Genomic DNA, 21472 nt, shown 5'->3' on the forward strand with positions numbered 1-21472 from the left:
CAATTGAGTAAGGCGTGGGCCACTAGGTAGATTTCCTTCTTAAACGCCCAGCAATAAGAGGTGTCTAGAGGATTCTATGAAGTCTTGTTGGCAAACATCGATGCCTACAATATGTGCTTGAATTATCCCCATTATTTTTTGGTAATTAGATGACACATGTATTGCCCTCGGCTCTTACCAAAGACCAGCAAAGCCTCATTCACCACAAGTGCCCAGTATGAATGGAAATAGTTGACTTTCAACGCACCTCGTGACACTTTCTTCCTATGCTTCTCACCTCGGGAATGTGATATGTCATCCCAAACTTGATGCCAATACAAATCGGTTTTGTGTGCTTTGGGACAGAGATGTTCCCAACCCGGAAGGCATTATTGTGAACTCAGGGGACCCTCTCATTGGGAAACGCCCTTTCAAGCTCAAATGGGGAAAATTTGCAAATTCATGCTTTCGCTATGGAAAATTTGGACACATGCAATCTAGATGTCCTAAGCCTAATTTGCAACCTCCTCCTTCAATTGTTCCAAAGCTTGCTGTTTCCAATGAGAAAGAGGTCTCTAACCCTAGCTCACCCTCCATACGGGCCTCTACCTTACCTGTTACTCCACCTCTAGATAAAGGCAAAGTCAAATCTACTAGTTTCCCAAACACTCCGAGCAACGGAAATCTTGCAACTGCACATAAGACCAAGAATAGGGGAAAGATTGTGGATTCAGGGGAAGCATCTCCTTGGGTGACCCCCAAGAAGACCATTAATAAACGCTCACAGCTTTCCTCTCATAATTATGTACCTCTTGCTATGAAATCTGCGGTGCAAAAACCTCTTCCTTGTATTGATAATCGCACATATGCCGATGCATGGAACAAGGTGGTACATTCTTACAAGAGATGCAGTGTCACAAACTGGTGACGTGACGGACATACACACAAATTGCTCACGTAGCAGCCTTTCGAGAAATGCGCCGACAGGCTGACGTGGCAGTGTACGAAACCCTACATAATTCGTCGACTACTGGCATGGCAGACAGTACGGATCTCCGCAGAACGCGCTTACATGCTGGCGTGGCAGCGTATGGATTTCTTTGTAAATTGCACTGACTGTTTTTAACAGCTTTTGAAGACCATTAGCTTTTGGAGAAGTTTGCTTTTGAGTTGAACTTTTTGGGGCTCTGCTTTTGGGCATCCCTTGTAGGAATTTATAAGCCCAAGGGCCTCACTTCTCAGGGCATCTGGACGCAGAGACTGAGAGTGAGCACCTGCAGGCTCATTTATACTTGCACAGAGACTAATATAAAAATAAATACCGAAAGGAGCGCCAGTCTTTGGGGCCAATACCTCTTCGCACGGAACTATGCCGGGCCATGTCGTCTCTTGTGAATTGTTTTGAAGTAAATCTCTGTTGTGTCGCGGTAGAATCTTGACTTGGGGTGTCCAAGTTCGTTACAGTGGTATTAGAGCACGATCAATTTCTCTTCTGCCGGGAAATTTGATCCCTTTTCTCGCAACACTTATGGATTCCGATAAGAATCAGTCGACTTCTTCTGCATCTGCTGATACGGGAGGAGACCATGCAAAAGATTTTAACGATTTAACAGAGAAAGAGTACGCGCCACCTCAGCCTACTCAGTATGAACTTCAAGAGATGGAACGTGGACAGCAGGTTAACGCGTGGACAAAGCAGATGATTAAATTTGCGAAAGACCCTCGGTTTGCAAAAATTTTGTCTCAGCAATCCATCGCTGAAGTGCACACTCAGTGGCAGAAAGCCACCGAACCACCAATCAAACCGGCAATCAGGAAACCTCCTTCTCCGAGGATGCTTATAGAACAACAGCTTTTGGACGCGAAAAAGCAATCCAAAAAGCAATTGAAAAAACACAAGAAGGGGACTCACTACCCTAATTATTTGGGCCCTCAATCTTCTTTTGCATCTACAAGAAAGCAGAAGAAGCATGTACGATTTAAAGGACTACCCAGTTCTTCTTCCTCTTCTTCTGTCAGTTCTTCTAGCTCTTCGGACTCGAGCGAGGAGGACAGAAAAGGCAAAAAGCGAAGCAAAAAGCAAAGCTTCGAAAAGGGCAAGAAAAAAAGACAAAGAAACCCAGATTCTGCCCAGTTTCTGATAGCTCTACAGAGGAGTCATCCTCTGACAGTTCAGACTCCGATGACCATATGTTTTATGCAAAGAAGAAGCACTTTTACAGAGCCAACCAATATGACTTCCTCGAAGACGAGCAAGAAAGCAAAAGATTTTAAAGGTGGACAATCAATAAAATTTGAATCCTTTTCTAGGTTCCAAGATGCTCTGAGGGCCTTGGCCTTCATCCAACAGTTTGACATAGCCTTCTCTAAGGGAGCTTCTCAGACCACTCCAAGATTAGAAGGGCAGCGTCTTTTCTCAAAGGAAATGCTCGAACATGGTGGTGCACTCTTCTTGTGAGAAAAGAAGCTCCGATCAAGTGGTTGAAATTTATAAGGCTCTTTATTTCTTCTTGGCTGACTCAGGAGTACAAACGGGATATACGAACCACTTGGAACCATCTTCGGATGACAAAGGGAATTCTTTGGACGCTTATTGCGAGAGGTTTTGGGACTCTTTTCTACCAACCTCTTCATTTAAGAAGGTCTCTTTTAAGGAATAGATTGAGCGGTTTTGCTACGGACTCCCTACAGAGATCCGAGACTATTGCCTTGAACAAAAGTCAAATTCTATCCACGCAGCAAGCTGACATCCCTTGTTTTAAATCGTTTTGAGCGGAGCAAACACGTCTATGTGTGTCTCACAAGCTCCCGCATGCAATGGGACACTTGCCCTTTTGATTTGGGCGATTTTTCATGTGGAAAAACTCTCTTGTTTCGCAATCTTTCACGATGGAATTGTGCGTACATGTGGGGGATTAGCAATTCGCTAATCCAGTTCCTGTTCAGAAGGCTCTTGCCTTGGCAAACTTGTGTAAAACCCACAATATGAGGAGCCCAACTAGTCGCACATTACGATTACCATGTGTAAGGGGGAGAGACATGCACGAGCAAAGTCATCGCGCTAAATGAGACAAGGGAGAAGGCAAGCTTTCAATAAAGCTGCAAGATCTGCAAATCCACTCACAAATGAGCAAAATCAGTCTTCTCTCTCTATTGGGTACCCCAAAGCTGGGGAAGAGTTTCAAGAGTGTGAGTTAGCTGGCAGGTGACTCTCCTTCAACCATGTGCCACTATGCCCCTTATGGTTGAGTTTCCTAACCCCTCCCAACTTACAAAGTTGTTAGTGACTTGCCAAGTGACCCAAATTCCATTTAGGGGCACACACGCTTCTATACTAATCAAAGTTCAATACTAACTAGCTCGCCAACCAATCCTCAACTAACCATCCTAGATTCCAAATGTGAGAAACCCATTTGACTGCAACGTTTCACATTGGCCATGCAATGTCCACTTGCACCTTTTCAAGGGTTTCGAGGAAATCGAGCAAAAATAAAATAAATATATACATATCTAGAGAATGCAGCAAGAAAAATACCCCTCTTGGTGACAAAGGCAACTTGGCAACATAGATGGAATTCTCTTTCATAGTAGAGACATACAAAAAATACAATGAGCCATAGCGCTCGCTGCTGCTCCCGCACACTCCCCCCCCCCCCCCCCCCCGGCCATCGTTCTCCTCTCCCCCCTCTGCCCTCACGCTGCTCACCAGCCTCTACTGCACGCTGCCCCCTACCTACGCGCTATACCAGCCCCGCGCGCTAATTTGCCTGCGCCCAGCCAGCGCGCTGTCCAACCCACTCCCCCGCACCACCCTCTACTCGCCAGAATTCCCCCCTCTCGTTCGCTGCCCCCACACACTTTGCCCTCCATCTACACACGCCCTCCCTTTTTGTACACAACAGCACACACAAATGGAGGCTCATGCTCCGTCCCAGAGGGACTCCTCAAAAGTCCCCTCGCCCGACCCAGCTGAGCCCACCATCCCACTTGCTTTTTCACCGACAGAGCAAGCGAGCTTGGCAGCAGAGGTGGAGCGCCTCCAAGCGACCTCCATCATCTGCAAGATTTCTCGGCACCAAACCCAGCAGAGGAGAGTTGCGTGATCTTCTCCAGGCCCGTCTTCTTGCAGAGGTGGGAAAGATCTTGGACGTTTAGATCCTAAGACGAGGCTACTATCAAATCGAGTTTGAGACCTCCAGCGTTTTATAGCAGGGGCTCTGCTCTTATCAAATTTCCCATGTGCTCAGATGGCGTCCAAGGTCATCGCCATGAGCCCCTTGACCATCCAAGGAATTCAAGCCCACTTTCGACAGTGGAGACATGATTTTGACCCTGCTTCAGATGTTCTGGTAGAGGAGGCAGACATTCCCATCTCCGTCTGCTTTCCTGGTTTGCGGAGGGAGTACCTACCACGTTTGTCCACGATAGACTCAGCGATTGGGACTGTCCTAGAGACACCTCGCACGGCAGCCTCAGTAGCTGCCAAGGCGGCCGACATTCCCTCAGCTCGCGTTCTAGTTAGGAACACTCACTCTCTCCCGAAGATCATCCTACTTCCTCGGGTGAGTGGGGGTTGGTTTAGACAGAGCGTCGAGTATTCGGGCCTCCCGAATCAGTGCTTCATTTGTCGACAAATGGGCCATCTTGCAAAGGCCTGTCCACGGAGGAGGCCCCGACCTTCACCACAGGCCCAGCCCCAGCCTGCAAGGGCTGGCCAGCAACCACATGCAGAGACATAGAGCACACAGACAGAGCCACCCTCCGAGCCTAGGGCTCCAGCGAAGGAGGGATGGCAGTAGGTTCGTGGTCGATGACGGCAAGGGCCACTGCGACAGCCTGGCACTCAGAGTGGTCCTCAGGCGCCTGCCCAGCGGCAGTGGGTTCCCACGGGGAACCGATTCGGTCCTCTTGAGCACGACGAAGTCCCTACTCCAGCCCCCACCTCAACTTCACCCTCGACAGCCCCCCCTCCTCCCGAGTTCCCCAGCTCCTCATCAGCCCCCCTCCGCCTCCTGCTCCAGCCGCCTCTCCTCCTCGCCCCTCTCCTCCCCCACTTCCCCCTGGTCCTACACCCACCCCTCCCACTCCAGTTCTACAGTCGACCGAGGGGGCAAGGCCATTCCCGACTGCTAGGACTTCTCTTGGCAGCACCTTTGCCACGAGTCGCTTGGCAAGAGAGGGACAGCCTTTCTTGCGACCCCCTCTACAAGTACAGACATCTCCCTTTGCAGTAGTCCCTCGTGGTCTGACGAGCTTCGACATTCGGCGCCGATGGGACTTCTTTGCCTACGGCTTTACACGGTTCCTCATCAGACCTTGAGGCAGCCTTCTTCAAGGTTCATGTTCTGTTCCTTACAGTTAGAGGGATAGAGGCCTTGGACTCAGCGGTTGGCTTCTCTTTTCCCCTTTGCAGCAGTGACCAGACTGAGTGGACTCTCGACTCAGTGTTGGAGTGGCTCCAGACACAGGCCCTAGAGTTCTCTCACCACATGGGAGACATAGGAGTTACAGACATGCTTCAGACTCTGTGGCCATTGGCCAAGTTTGTTGTGACCCCTCCACATGCAGCAGGATGTAGACACATTGTGGTTCACCTCTTTGCTGATACGCAGTGCCCGCCATGCTATATACACATTCATAAGGACTCCTGGACAGAGGAGGTTGCTTTACACACGGCTCGGTCTACTTGGGCTTGGGCCAGGCACTCTTTGCAGTCACGCCTATCTAGAGGACGTTCGGATATGGATTACTCCCCATCCAAGCCAGCCTTGAAGATAGCACGTTTAGCTGCTGCGGCAGTATCTGTTCTCTCGCTCCCCATGAAGATCGTCTCATGGAACATGCAGGGATTAGGTGGACCCCAATTTCGGTAACAAAGGGGCTGACTACGTCAGGAGCTTCAGTGTTGCCTTGTGGGAGGAGAGATTGATCTCCTTATGCTACAAGGGCATCATCTGTGTGAGCCGCATTAGACGATGTGGTCAGCTCTTGCGTGGACGATATGATACTTTTTGGTAAGTTGCTTTTGGACCTGGAGGCATCCAGGGTGGGGCACGTATGACTATTGCAGATTTTTTGCAGCAGGCCATTGTGCGCAGAGGGATTATTGTGCCAGGCAGGGCTCAGTGGATCACTATGCATGTTCAGGGTTGCCTTGTGGGCTTCCTGAACATATATGCGCCCAATGGTGGCGAGTGCACGAGCAGAGTTGTGGCCACAGATTGCTGAGTCCCTGCCGCAGACAGAGCAGTGGTGCATAGGGGGTGACTTCAACAAGTTGGAGGACCCTTCTGACAAGATTGGTGGTAGCCATGCTACTGTGCATGGAGTTGAGCTGGCAGCTTGGGAGAGGTTTTATATGACTCTTGAGGGTTTCGGATATGTGCCAACAATCTAGCTTTGTGAGGCCCCCAGACAGCAAGCCTTCTCCCGTTCGGACCACAGAGTGGGAAGAGTGAATCTATCGCGGATAGATCGCTTCTACACTAGTGACCATTTCTGTGACTTGGGTGGGACAGTTGGCATTCTGGCAGGGACTTCCTTCTCGAACCATGCACCAGTGATCCTCACACTAGCAGATAGGCAGAGGAGGGGGAGCACGATGTTTCGCATCCCTAAGAGGGTCTTGGTGGACTCTGCACTCAGAGAGCTGGTAGAGGCTCTTTAGACAGAGAGCTTGGACATGGAGGATTCTCCTGCTGACAGAGTGACCTTAGGATTAGCTCAACTTAATCGTTTCTTTCTCCCGGAGTCTTTGGCACGCCTAGCTGCAGCGAGAGAGGAGCAGCAACGTTTCAAACGGGGCGTTGCTTCCTTGCAGAGGATGCAAGAGCAGCATCCAGACAGTCCTTGGTTAAAGGAGCAGTTACAACAGGCTTGCCAAGAGCTTGTTAGCACAGAGGAGCGGCACCATAAGTTTGCTTTGCATCGACAGGCATCTCAGTGGATGCAGGTGGGTGACAGAGTGACTGGTGCTTTCTTGGAGGCAGTGGGACCTCAACATACGCATGCCAAGGTCAGACAGTTGAGGAGGCCCGACGGGTCAATTGCTTCTGAGCCAGAGGACATGCATGCGGTTGCTACTGACTTTTACCTTGAGTTACTGTCTGCATAGCCTCAGTCAGGGCGTCAAGATACATGCAGGGAGCAGGTGTGGGCACAGATACCTTGCCTTGTGACTGAGGAGATGCATTAGAGGCTTGGGTTGCCAGCTTGAGGAGTTGCACACAGCTCTTAGTGCACTCCCCCGTGGTATATGTCCAGGTGAGGATGGCTTGACTCCCAGTTTTTTCCTGGAATACTGGGACTTGCTTGGCCCAGATCTCTACAGTGCTTTTCAGTTTATCTTGCACACTGGAGAGATGCCTGACAGCATGAGTGAGGGTTTTATCTACCTCACTCCCAAGGAGGGTGGCTCCTTTGGCGCCCCATCACCATCCTCAACTCAGCCTACAAAATTCTTGCCAAGGCTCTGAGTTTGAGGATCCAACCACTTCTAGAGAGCCTTATACATGGGACTCAGACAGGTTTTGTCAAGGAGCGCAGTATCCTTGACATCATCTTTACTTTTTGGGAGGCTTCTACCCTAGCGCGGCTCCGTGGTGAGGATCTGGTGATTCTTCTTCTCGACTTTGAGAAGGCCTAGGACAGAGTTGACTGGGACTTTGTGGAGGGCACTCTACGCAGGATGTGCTTCTCACATGCTTGGATCAGAGGGGTGTCAGCTTTGTAGAGACGAGCACACAGTCAGGTACTTTTGTCAGGAGGTAGAGGTGATCGTTTCATGCTCACACATTCGGTCAGACAGGGCTCTCCTCTTGCCCCCTTCCTCTTTCTGTTCTATGCTGAGGCGATGAGCAGAATTTTGGTGTCGCAGCAGGTTGGTTTATGGGGCTTAGCACTCCCTATTCGAGAGATGAGCTACTGGACGCTGAGTTTGCCGAAGACTCAGCCTTGTACTTGGATGGCCAGGACGCCAACCTTCACAGGTGTGAGCAGGCTCTAGAGACCTTCTGTTGTGCATCTGGCGCACTGATCAACTAGAGAAAGACAGTGGCTTTCTCGGTTCGTAGTGCTCCTGTGCCCGATTTGGATGCCAGTTGAGGGTTTCAAGTGGACTCCCCCAGGGACTGAAGTTCGATACTTGGGTTGTCGCGTTGGTTTGGACTTGTCTCCCAAGCAGCAGATTGCTCCCCTCCTCCTGTCTATTAGGAGACAGTTGTTACATTGGAGCTCCGCACGACTTTCTTTGGCTGGCAAAGTTGTAGTGGCCAACCAGGTGTTGTTGGCTGATATGTGGTACACCACTTCTTGCTGGATCTTCTCAAGTTCTTGTATCACCCAGATAGAGAGGCTAATCAGGAACTTACTTTGGTCAGGGCGTGACACTCAGATAGCCCGAGCCAAAGTGGCTTGGCAGGTCATCACTCTTCCTTGTTCACAGGGAGGGCTTGGGATCATAGACCCAGCACAGCAGAGCACAGCCCTTCTTGGGAAGTTCATCGAACAATAGCAATAGCACACCCTATCCCATGAGACAAGTGTGTATCCATGTATCTGGGCCTAGTCATAAATCCATCCTCAATGAGTTGGAGAAGATGCTCTGTATAGAAATCCATCTTCGTGCCGAACGGCCGTGTCTGTTGTCTCCATGTCCTCCTGGTATCTACCTGAATTAAGTCTTGACGGATAAGTCTAGTGATCTCTATCCTTGTGAGAGTCAAGGGTGCATCGAGAGAGTACAGGAAGGGGGGTAATCTGTCCATGTTGAAACCATGAGAGAAAGAGAGAGAGAGAGAGAGAGAGAGAGAGAGAGAGAGAGAGAGAGAGAGAGAGAGAAATGAAATGAAATGAAATGTTATATTAACGTCTTCAAAAAGGCCAGTGTGACCTATGAGACCAAACTGATACAAAAGTGGTGAATCTGTTACAATGTCTGAAAAGTGTGAGTGTGAAAATAAATGCGAAAAACTAAATACAAAGTATTAGATAAACTTCTTAGGAGCATTCTGGGTGTTTGGCTAGAATGCTTCTAATCCTTTGTTGTAGTCTCCTCCGATGAAGTGTGCTTCTGCATCTCGATCGTGGTCGTCTCGATTTCCTAAGCTCAATCGCCCTGTCCATGAGGGTGCCTTTGGTATGAATGTGGGTACTCCTTTGTGCTCTGCTGGCCTCTTGCTTCTCCTTCCATTCCTACTTCTCTCGATCCGAAGAAATCTGTGATCTGCCTCTGAGGCTGTAGTGCTCTTTGTCTTCTCATTGGATTATCCATGTGCCGATGTAGTTCCAGTAGGTACAAGCCTAAGCACCTTTGATCTTGGTATTGCATGACTCTATCTAGAGGTCCAAAGCCTTCTTTGAAAAGGCAATGGAAACGCCCACGTATCTCATAGTATACGGTGCAATGGCATATGTAGAGTAATTCTGTCTCCGGCTCCATTCCGCATAACTTGCAAATTCCGCTCTCAGGTGGGATTCCCCAAAATCTGCCAAATTCAATTTCCAGCTGGTGTGAGGATGTACGAAGCTGACCAATAGCACATCTCAAACCATGAGACAGGTGGGTATCCATGTAGCTCGGGCGAATCACAAAACCATCTTCAGATAGCTGTAGGAAGTTTTCTTTGTAGTCGGCCATCTTCCTGCCCAATTCTTGTGTAGGGTCTACCCATGTCCTCTTAGTGTCCAACTGTATAAGATCCTGGCGGATGATTTTATTAATCTCCGTTCGTGTAATTGCCAGTGATGGAGCCTCAAGAGAGTATTGTAAGGGGGGTAATCTTTCCATACTGAACCCGTGTCTCTGAAACCACGAGGACAGTTGCGCATACCAGCATGATGTATCTCCTTTCATTGCTAATTGTCGAGAGGATTCGAGGGCCAATCTAGTATATCGGCAATTATTTGTATCCCATAAACCATGTATAAAGGACACTGATCTGGTAAGAGCTTCAATTTCTATCGGAGGGGCAGCTAGTTCTGCTCAGATAATCGCGTGTGGCACGGAGGCCTTGGCTCTAATCATTCGGGAAATCACAGATACCAAAGGTCTCTCCATTGACTTCCAATTATCCTGATCCACAGATGGTCCCCAAATCTGGACCCCATAAAGCATAGCCGAAGCCACCACAGTATCAAAGAGCCAAAGTTTTGTTCGTGGTTCCTGAAACTACACTTGTGAACACATCCTCTCCAACCCTCCCAAGGCCGCAGAGGCTCTGGACAATCTAGCATCCGCTACTTTCTTAAGAGTAAACTTCGGTCCTATAAATACCACACCAAGGTATGTGTATGCATCTGTGTACTCTACTGTAGCCTGGCCATATGCAAATGTAGGTGCGGATCTCCGAACCCACTGCGGAGTGGTGTTAAACACCATAACTTTGGTTTTACCCAAATTTACCGACAGTCCGCTGTCCTCCGCGAATTTATGTAATGCATCTAACTGCCTCTGCATTCCATCTGGTGATTCTGCTATCAATACAATATCATCTGCATATAGCAACAAAGGGATCCATGACCCTACAAGTTGAGCACCTCTGTCACCCTCTCTATCAATGTAATCTGATACCTCATCTATATACATACCAAATAAAGTAGGGGACAGTGGGCATCCCTGCTTTACTCCAACGGTGGAATGAACAATGTCGGAGTCCCCTTCTGGAGTACGTACATAGCCAATTACTGACCCGTATAGGCCATGATCCCCCAGATAATCTCTTTGGGGACCCCTAACTCTTGCATTCTGCACATCAATCAGGCCCTTGGTACTGTATCAAAAGCTTTCCGAAAATCCACAAAGCAACAATACATCCTTCTCCCGCTTGCTCTTCCTTCCTCAATAATGGTTCTGAGCGTAAGAATATGATCTAAAGTGGAATAACCCCTCCTGAATCCAGCTTGTCCTGTTGCCCTTATGCCCTCATTCTTTGCCCATCTACTCAATTTTTGTTCCAGAATGGATGCGTACAGTCGGGTCAATGTGTGTCCCACCATAATGGTACGGTAGTTTCCGAGTATCATAGGATCCCCTGTAGATAATTTCCAAGATTCAGGTAGTCCTTCACACATGACCCGATTAAACGAACGAGCAAGGACTTCTGAAAGTAGATCCCTTGCATGGGTCAGATGTTCTGCTACTAGTCCCTCATGATCATATGCTCTTCTTGTCTTCATCTTATCAGTGGCTTTTTCCACCATTTCCGTAGTAAAGAAAGTACTAGTAGCAGGGCATGGCTCTAGCGGATCTGGTAATGGAGGCTGTCCAGATACCGTATATAATGATGTTACATATTGACCCCAAATCTCAGAAGAAGTAATTGTCGGAGGCGATGAGTGCTCGTGAAATAAACGCCAGGCCTCATGTGAGTCCTAACTCAAGAAGAGCTGATATAAATCCTTCTCCAGTTTGGCTAAAAATGCCCTTTTCTTGCGACGTACTATACGCCGAAGAGCAATCCGAGACTGCTTATATGTGATGATCCCAAGTGTACGCTCTTTCTGGACCTGGGTTCTCGTCTCTCTGCATTCCTCGTCGTACCAACTGTTTTGAGGCATGTTCCCAGATCCTCTCTTCTGGTCAGGCTGAGTATGTGGGTATGCCTCTTGTGCTGCTCCAAAAATGACCTATGAGACCAAAAAGTTACAATTGGTGAATCTGATACCATGTCTGAGTACGGAAATTACAAAGTTGCAAAGAACTAACACTAAACACTAAGAAGAAAGAAAATAGGCGGCCGGGGCCCGGGGGGAGGGGGGGGGGGGGGGGGGGGGGGGGGATGTTTGTGGATTCATATGAAATCTCTCATCAATCGTTGTCGGATCTCATCGACCTCCTCCATGGTCAGTACCCTGGTTGGGCGTCTTGCATGTCGAGCTAGAGTGATCTGTATCTTCTGTTGCAACCTTCGTCGGTAGTGGGAGACCCCAAGGTCGTGGACCTCTGGGTCTGCCAAGCTCAGTGGCTCGGTCAAGCAGTGTACCTCTAGTATGAGTAGGCTCTGAGATCTGCTGTAATGACTGCTCCGTTGGCTCTCCTCTGGCTAGTGTAAAGAAATCTGTGATTCGTCTCTGAGACTGTCTTTCCCCTGATGTCCTCAGCAAGCTCTCCCTAAGCCTCTGCAACTCTAGCAGGAACAATCCGAGACACCTCTGATCCTTGTATCTCATGACTCCAGAAAAAGATCCAAACCCTCTCTGAACAGGCAGTGGAAGCGGCCGCGTATCTCATAGTATGCCGGGCAGTGACATGTGTAGTACAGCTCTGTCTCTAGCTCTAAGTTACATAGGTGGCATATCCTAGCTCTTGTCGGCAGCCCTCGAAATCCACCAGTCTCGATCTGGAGCTGATGTGAGGATGTGCGTATCTGTCCAATAGCGCATCTTATCCCATGAGACAAGTGTGTATCCATGTATGCAGGCCTAGTCACAAAGCCATCCTCCGTGAGTTGGAGAAGATGCTCTCTGTAGAAGGCCATCTTCTTGCCCAACTCCTTTGTCGAATGTATCCATGTGCTCCTGATATTTAGCTGAATCAGATCCTGACGTATGAGTCTGGTGATCTCTGTCTGTGTGAGAGACAGGGAGGATGCATCCAAGGAGTATTGAAGCGGAGGTAATCTATCCATGTTGAGACCATGCGACTGAAACCATGCTGTCATCTGTCCATACCAACATGCTGTATCGCCTTGTAGAGCTAGTTGTCGAGATGACTCCAGGGTAGGCCGAGCGTATCTGTCCCTCGTGAGATCCCATACACCGTGCATGAAGGATACTGATCTCGTCAATGCCTCCACCACGAGGGGAGGGGGGGGAGGGGGGGGGAGGGGCTAGCTGGGTTCGGATAATCTCATGTGGTACTGAGGCCTTAGCCCGAATCATCCCAACGGTCATAGAGACCAGAGGCCTCTCCATACATCTCCATCCATCTATGTTGCCAGATCTCCCATGGTGGTCTACTGAGGGTCCCCATACCTTAACTCCATAGAACATAGCTGGAGTCACCAGAGTGTCAAAAAGCCAAAGCTTTGTTCGCGGTTCCTGAAACTGAACCTGCGAACACATCCTCCCCAGTCCGCCCAAAGCAGCATATGCTCTCGTCAGTCTAGTCTATGATGCTCTCCTAAGTGAAAACACAGGTCCACCGAAGACTACCCCAAGATAAGTATATGCATCTGTGTACTCCACAGTCTCCTAGCCATACATAAATGTGGGTGTCGACCTCCTGACCCACTGTGGTGTGGTGTTGAACACCATAACCCCCACATTGACAGACAATCCACCGTCACGAGCAAATGTATGCAGAGCATCCAAATGACGTTGCATCCCCTCTAGAGAGTCAGAAATCAGCACAATATCATTAGCATATAGTAACAGCGGAATCCATGTCCCTGCTAGCTGAGCCCCCCTGTCCCCCCATCCTGGCTCCCGGGTACATAGCTGCATGTAGAACCCGTCTCCCTCATGAAGGTATACCGAGTGTGTATGGGGACCTCTCCTAATGGAGCTATGCTAAACTGAAAAGTCGGGGTGAAAGACATGATAGCATGATCAACTGCTACTCCAATTGACCTAGTGCCCACCATGAAATCCTGAAAGAATAGAATGAGACCTGGCTGGGCCATAACATAATCCACTGTGCTGGCACCATGTCGGTGTGGAAAGCAAGTAAAACCTCCAGCTGTCATAAATCTTTGTAGGCCATTCACAATGGCCAATCTGTGTGCGGTTCCCATATCTATCAAGTATCTGCCATATTCAGTGTATTCCTCATCTTGTGATAGTCTGGATAGACCCATCTCTGTGACGTCCAGCTCCCTAAGCATTTCTTTGGAAGTATCATAAAATATTGTCTGGTGGTGGGCAGTCCTAGCATTGAAATCCCCTAGTATGATAATGTCACCACCCTTGGAAAACTCCCATATGTCATTATCCAAAATAGCAAAGGGGGATTGTCCTCTAGGTGATGCATATACTGACGCATTGGGAGGAAAGTAACAACTAGCCATGTAGAGGTATCTGCCCGTCTCTGCCCTGAGCCTCACCCACATATACCTAGCATGTTCATCCTTGCGTGCTATATATATCAGTAGTTGCAGTTCCTCCCTGAATAGAACTGCCACTCCCCCTAAGCCCCGTCCTCGATACTCCGATCTGGTCTCCTGTCTGCAGGATGTCTCCCATCTATATCCGCTCACCTGTGGCATGGATTGTCCCGGTGCTTGATGCGTCTCAGAGTAGAAAATGATCTCTCTCCCCGTGAAGCTATCCTCAAAGGCCCCTACATCAAGACGGAGTGACCCATTACAATTCCAGGTTGCCATCTTTAGTGTGGTCCCATAGGTCTCGCACCGTCATGCGGGGCGTCGCTCCAATATCACCACCTTTCCATCCCTGTAAAAAGCAATCTTCCCCTTTTCCCTTGCTGCTCTTATTTCCGGCATTACTTCTTGCATATGAGCAATCTGTGAGAGGGTGAGGTCATCTCCAAGAAAGATGCCAGTCTTCTTTAGAGTCGGTCTCTTCTTCAAGAAGTCTTTATTCGCTTCCATGGAGGGGAAGCGGAGAATGAGTGCCCTTTCCTTCGAGGTTTCTCCGTTGCTCCCACTTTTCTTAGTGCCCATTCTCCAAGCCCTCGTATGCGTCTGCTTGCTGACTCCCTCCAGAGTCATGAGTTCTTTCACCTCTTTATCCACATTATCTTGGTCTCTGAGGCCACATATCCTTACGTGTAAGGCCCGTACACGTCTCCTTTGCTACTCTTCTAGTGTCAAGTTGATGATGGTTGGCGTGGGAGTGGGGGTTATTTCCTTGCCTTTTCCTTTCTTGACAATTTCAATCCATTTTCGGCCTTTTCTGCTTTTTGTTGAGTCTTTGTGATGACATCTGCCCACGAGGTCGTCATTTCTTTTTGTTGCTCCCCACCTCCTTGATGGCCCGTACTTGTTCCTTAATCGTGTTAAGTTCTTCAATGACAGAGGGTTGAAGCTCTCCTCTTCGAGGACATTCTGCGACCGCACCTTTGCAAGCTCTTTCTTGAATAGTGCAATTTCCTCATCTTGGGCCTATACACGATCCTCAAGTGTATGTATCGTGCTTTCTTGTGCTGCTACGCGTGCGTCGAGTTCGTTAATAGTACCTAGGAGGTGGCGGTTGATCTTGCTGATGGACTCGCTCAATTCTTCTTTGCATTTTTGAATGGCATCCTCCACCGGGTCATCCTTGCGATTCTGCTTTCTCATGATTGACCGACCGCAACAAGAGAGGGAGAGGGATACAGAAGTGGGTGAGGGAGAGGGAAAGGGGGAGTAATTCTCTCTCTCTCTCTCTCTCTCTCTCTCTCTCTCTCTCTCTCTCTCTCTCTCTCTCTCTCTCTCTCTCTCTCTCTCTCTCTCTCTCTCTCTCTCTCTCTCTCTCTCTCTCTCTCTCTCTACGCGATTTTCCCCCCTCTTTCTCTCTCTACGCAATTTTTCCCCTCTTTCTCTCTACGCTACTTTTGTCCCCCCCCTCTTTCTCTCTCTACACATTAGGTTAGCGCTTGGTTGGGGGGTTGCAAGTAGAGCACGATGGAACAGGAAGCGGGGGCAGGGACAGCGGGACAGGGGGAGAGGGGGGGCAGGGGCAGCGGGAGAGGGAGGGAGAGATAGAGAGAGGGGATGCAGGGGCACCCGTGCAGAGCAGGGGGCAGCGAGCGAACGAGTAGGGGGCAGGGCAACGGGAGCATGGGAGCAAGGCAACAGGCGGGAGCATGGGAGCAAAGCAGAAGCTTGAAGGGGCAGTGGGAGAGAGACTACGAGAGAAATGAAATTAAATGATATATTAACGTCTACAAAAGGCCAAAATAACCTATGGAACCAAACTAATTACAATGGTGAGTCTAGTACCACGTCTCGGTACAAACAAAGAAAACTACAAACTAGAAACTGAGATAGGAGTGCTACCGACTCCTATGGGTGGCTGGTAAGCTGAGCAATGGTATAATGCCACAAAGGTACAAAATGGGGATAAGTGTCACCATGATACAATACATCAATAACTAGAAGTCTATACTGATCGACACTCTCGGTGTCGTGCTAGTATACTGTGGATCCTCTGCCGCAATCTCTGTCGGTGCTGCGTGGCTCCCCTCCTCAGTCGTGGTCGTCTCGATCTCCCCAACTCTATAGCTCGGTCAATGAGAGTACCACTAGCGTGTATGGGTGGGAACCGAGCTCTATGGTGGTGGTGGCCCTCTGCCTCTATGGTACTCGGACTGAAGAAATCTGAGATGCGTCTCTGGGACTGTCTCTGTCTATGCCCTCTCAATAGAGTCTCTATGTCTCTGTATCTCAAGTAGAAATGATCCGAGATATCTCTGATCCTGATATCTCATGACTCTATCTAACGAGTCAAAACCATCTCTGAATAAGCAGTGAAAGCGTCCCCATATCTCATAGTAGACTGTGCAGTGACATATGTAGTGAAGCTCTGTCTCTAGCTCTGCATGGCATAACTGACATATCCTACTATCTGCTCGTATGCCTCTGAATCTACCTGTCTCAATCCCAAGCTGGCGTGAAGATGTGCGTATCTGGCCTATGGCACATCGTAACCCATGAGATAGATGTGTGTCCATGTAGCAGGGCCGTGTGACAAATCCGTCTGTTGTGAGTTGGAGAAGATGCTCTCTATAGAAAGCCCTCTTCGTACCCAACTCCCGTGATGGCTCTATCCATGTCCTCCTGGTATCAAGTTGGATAAGATCCTGCCGAACGAGTCTAGCAATCTCCATCCGTGTAAGAGCCAAAGATGGTGCATCAAGACAATACTGGAAAGGGGGCAGCCTATCCATGCTGAAACCATGTCTCTGAAACCATGAGCTCATCTGTGCATACCAACATGAAGTATCTTCCTGGAATGCCAATTGTCTGGACGACTCAAGAGCAAGCCTAGCATATCTGTCCCTGGTGGTGTCCCATAAGCTGTGTACAAATGATATTGATCTGGTAAGTGCCTCAATCTCCATAGGTGGGGCAGCCAGCTCCGCTCTTATGATGTCATGTGGAACTGAGGCCTTGGCTCTAATCAGCCTAGAAATCATAGATACCAAGGGCCTCTCCATATTACTCCATCCAGCACTATCAACAGATGGTCCCCAAACCTGAACCCCGTAGTGCATAACTGAAGTGACAAGTGTCGAAGAGCCAGAGCTTTGTTCGAGGTTCCTGGAACTGAACCTACGAACAAATCCTCTCTAAACCGCCTAGGGTTGCATAGGCACAAGTCAATCTAGTGTCTGCTGCCACTCTCAATGTGAACCTCGGTCCACTAAAGACCACCCCAAGATATGTGTATGCATCAGTTTACTCCATACTGTTTGACCATATGTGAATGTAGGTGCTGATCTCCTGACCCACTGTGGCGTGGTATTAAACACCATGACCTTGGTTTTACAAAGGTTGAAAGACAATCCACTATCCCCTGCAAAACTATGCAATGCGTCCAAATGTCTCTGCATACCCTCTGGTGAGTCTGATATCAAAACGATATTGTCAGCATACAAGAAAAGAGGGATCCATGTCCCTGCAAGCTGAGCACCTCTATCTCCTCCTCTGTCAATATAATCAGAGACCTCATCAACATACATACCAAATAAAGTAGAGGACAATGGGCATCCCTGTTTCACTCCGACAGTGGAGTGAACTATGTCAGATATCCCCTCTATGGTGCGTACATGACCCATCACTGAACTATACAATGCCATAATCCCCCATATCAGCTCTGTGGGTACCCCAGAGAGAGAGAGAAAGAAGAAAGAAGAAAGAAAGATTTTTAACGTCTATGTCAGGCCGAAATCGGCCTATGAGACAAATCAAATGTACATTGTGTGTATGTCATCCGTCTATCGGAAAGACAAATGAAACAAAATTGATACAAAACTGAGCTGAATGTAGGTAGTGGAGTATCTGAGGAGGGATGGAGCTCTATCTCTAGGGGTATATGCATGTCTGTATGCTCAAGGTAGTACAATCATGAGAATGCATCAAGCTATCTAGCTCCATCCTGTACTAATGGGGGGGTGTAAGATGTGGTACATGGGTGGGTCTGGTGCCAAGGCTACCCGGATGAAAGCGAGAGAGAGAGAGAGAGAGAGAGAGAGAGAGAGAGAGAGAGAGAGAGAGAGAGAGGGAAATGAAATGAAATGAGAGAGGGCAACAAAAGCTAAACACAAAAAGCTACAATGTGAACAAATAAGTGAACCAATAGGGCCAGCTAGTGGCCTATCTGCCAAAGCATGATCTCTGATGACGTAATCAGCGGGAGGTGCGAGGGAGTTAAAGTTTACTAATCTTTGTAGCTCTATCTAGGAGAGTCCCATGAGCTGAAAACTGGTGTCTCTTGGGGTCCTGCTGAGAGCTACTGGTTTTAAAGAAATCTGTCACCTACCTTTGAATGGGTCCTCTGCTAGCGCATGTAGAACTCCATAATAAAGCATGTTTGTGCCTGCATAGCTGCAGCAAGAATAGCCCAAGGCATCACCTTTGACAGAGGTCTCAATTCCTCTCTGAAGAGACACAGAAATCGTCTACGTATCCCATAATATATTGGGCACCAACATACGTGATGCTCCTCTGTCTCTACCTCTAACCCACATAGCTTGCATATCCACTGCTCTGGGCAGATCCACTGCTCTGGGGGGTTACTTAAGTGTATCTACCTATCTCTATGTGCAGTTGATGGGTGGAGGTCCGAAGCTGTTCTATGACACATCAAATCCCGTGCAAGCCGTGAGAATCCATGTATCTCTGGCGTAAAATAGATCCATCCTCAGTAGCGTGAAGAAAATTTTGTAGAAAGCCATATTCTTTCCTGACTCTTGAGGAGCAGGCATCCCTGTCTCTCAATAACAATCTGTGTGAATCCTTTTTTATGATCCTATTGGTGTCAGAGCGTGTGAACGCAAGTATGGAGTATTGAAAGGGTGCCAATCCATCCATAGTAAAGCCATGCAATTGAAACCAGGCTGACAGCTTATGTAGGAACAAAATTCTACACAAAGATGTGCACGTGCAAATATAGGTAACACGGGTAATATGACTGGAGTTTTATGTTTCTAAGCCAAACACATTTCCAAATCCTGCCCCAATCCATAGGCCTTTCAAACTGCTGAAAATCCTACGGAGCAATTTTCATCAAGTGATGAAAACCAAAAGAGAAAGCGAATGCTTCCAAGGAAACACTTGGGTACATAATGAAGCAAAGAAAAGTAACAGAGAGCTACCACAAAATCTGACAGCTAGAACTATAAACCTTGATGATTGCGGAAACCCTAGTTATGAACGATGTCATTAAATGAGAGTCAGCACATAACATATTTCCAGCCATCAGAAGTTGCTGAAATATTAAAAATTCCAAATGTGCCGTACAAAATAGAGTTCCAATTACTGACCCAAAACTTGATTGCAAGAGACGGGCTTAAAATACATACAATGGTATGTTGCCATCTGAATCATCCAAACCAACAAACTTGACCAGTATATGCTTGCCAGATTTTGGTCTGTGAATATGACAGACAATATGATTTTAAACACTTCCTAAGAAAAGAAAATAAACTCAGGTATAAATGTTTACTCAAGCAAGAGTCTTACTTGTTCAGCTTATCTATCACAGTTTCTTCCAAACTGCAAACCTACAACAGAAAAACAGAACAATAACACATCAGTTACATCAAAAAATGGTTTGTAGTAATGAGCTAGAGAGCAGGCTTCACTCACACAAAACACAGCCAGCAAAACAAATTGCAAAGCCAGATTTTTACAAAAAGGGTGAGGGGACCAAATTTTTTAGGGTTTACGCCTCAGGCACAAGGGATGGCATTCCAGATGTTCTCTAGGGTGTCTTTTGGGCTACTTCTTGACTTTGGAGATGGCGCCCTGTTATGTCCAAAGACATCAAGATGGACGCCTAAGAAAATGTCCGGCCAGTGTCAACCAAGCCAGGGCAGTTCTGAAGTCCTATAAGGACCTTGGGGCCTGGGCTCATTTGTGAGCTATCTTGTGTGTCACAACACTTGGACATAAACCTCTGGCGGTGCTTGCCCGCACAACCAAGTGAAGATGTGGGCTGGTGGTATCGGGCGCCAATCCTTGAGATGAGGCACTACGCCCAAGAAGCTACAAGCCTCCACGCTCGGGGGCAGGCAATCAGACTCTGTGGCTGGAAGATGAGCAAAATGTCTATCCCTTAGGTTGTTTATGTGTGTCTTTGGCTTGTATCATGTCATGTGGGCAAGATGGATACTTAGGGAGCACTCATGCGCACTTATAATTGGGGCCAAGGACGCTTATAGTGTCACAAAGCGATGACATGGCACATTTTCCTGAATGGATAAAGCTGTACAGATGATTGAAGCACTATGGAAATTGACTACTGTTGTGGCAGATCCTGTACGGACAGAGGCTCATGATATGGCATTGTATGCCACAAAGTGAATATGCGGCATAAGCTTGGACAAATAAAAGTTTTCAGCTGACTAGCGTAGTACTGACACTGCCTACTAACGTGATAAATCTTGTACAAACAAAGGCTGATGACATGGCACTGTACAACCAACTGTACGAAAAGTTGCCTAATTGCATGGCCATGCTGTCTGAAATGTACTGACTCTCAGAAGATGTGGCAGGGACTGTACAACAGGATTGTTGCCATGTGCCGGTTGCTCTTGTGGATAAATGTTTTTAGAGCTTGCTTTTGATGAGTTGCTTTTAAGCAACAACAGCTATAAAAATCAAGATCCACGTGCTAGTTGTAGTCACCTTCTAAGAAGGGTCTCTCTACGCAAAGAGAGACTGATTTGTGTTTGCTCAACATCAATATGATATATAAATACTGTCAAGGCCGCCTACCTTAGAGGCCAATCATCTCCGAAAGAAAATCCACCTCTCTCGCACGTGTTCTTTTGTGCAGTGTTTTCAATTGTGTTTCAAGTCTGTACAGCGCCAATCCGTCTGTTCTTGAAGGATCAGCCGCTCTCAATGGTATCATAGCTCAGTCAAGCGTTAATCTTAGGACAATCCGATCCAATGTCTACCATGGGCACGGCATCAATTCCTCAACACAATCAGGACACGGAAGAGTATGAAAAGCTAGAGGTCATTGCGGAAGAGGAAGTAGAGGAGGAAGTAAGTTAAGACCACACATGCGCAGATCACATGGGAAAGGAGCATGCCTCTACAAACCCCGACAACCAAACTGTAAGCAAACAAGCAGTCGGCAATCTTCTAGACCGCTCTTTAGAGTAATCAAAGAATCTGAGATATGCTAAGCATATGTAGGAAAATGCCATGAAAACAGTGTTTAATCAATGGAAACACTCGAAGGCATTTAGAGACTCTCAGGTTAAGCGTACAGGTACAAGATCTCTAGGGTTTTCCCTCCGGGAAAGTAGCATCATAGTGCTGAGAAAACCCACAGCCTTTAGTTCATCGTGTGGACTTGGAAAGTCTTGAACGTTACA

General features: G+C 47.9%; 1 protein-coding gene across 3 annotated transcripts in view; it reads right to left on the reverse strand.

Annotated features, from left to right (window-relative positions):
• The window catches only part of CHR4 (chromatin remodeling 4), a 124098-nt gene that overhangs the window by 35962 nt on the left and 66664 nt on the right, over positions 1-21472 (reverse strand). For all 3 annotated transcript variants that reach the window (XM_086492589.1, XM_086492588.1, XM_086492590.1), the window contains 2 exons: positions 19605-19645; positions 19445-19513 (listed from right to left, as the gene is read on the reverse strand). In XM_086492589.1, coding sequence (XP_086348715.1) covers positions 19445-19513; positions 19605-19645 — 110 coding nt within the window. The remainder of the gene's footprint in view (positions 1-19444; positions 19514-19604; positions 19646-21472) is intronic.

Source organism: Adiantum capillus-veneris, chromosome 20, assembly GCF_014529385.1.
Source record: "Adiantum capillus-veneris isolate H3 chromosome 20, ASM1452938v2, whole genome shotgun sequence".
In the NCBI taxonomy this organism is placed as follows: Eukaryota; Viridiplantae; Streptophyta; class Polypodiopsida; order Polypodiales; family Pteridaceae; genus Adiantum; species Adiantum capillus-veneris.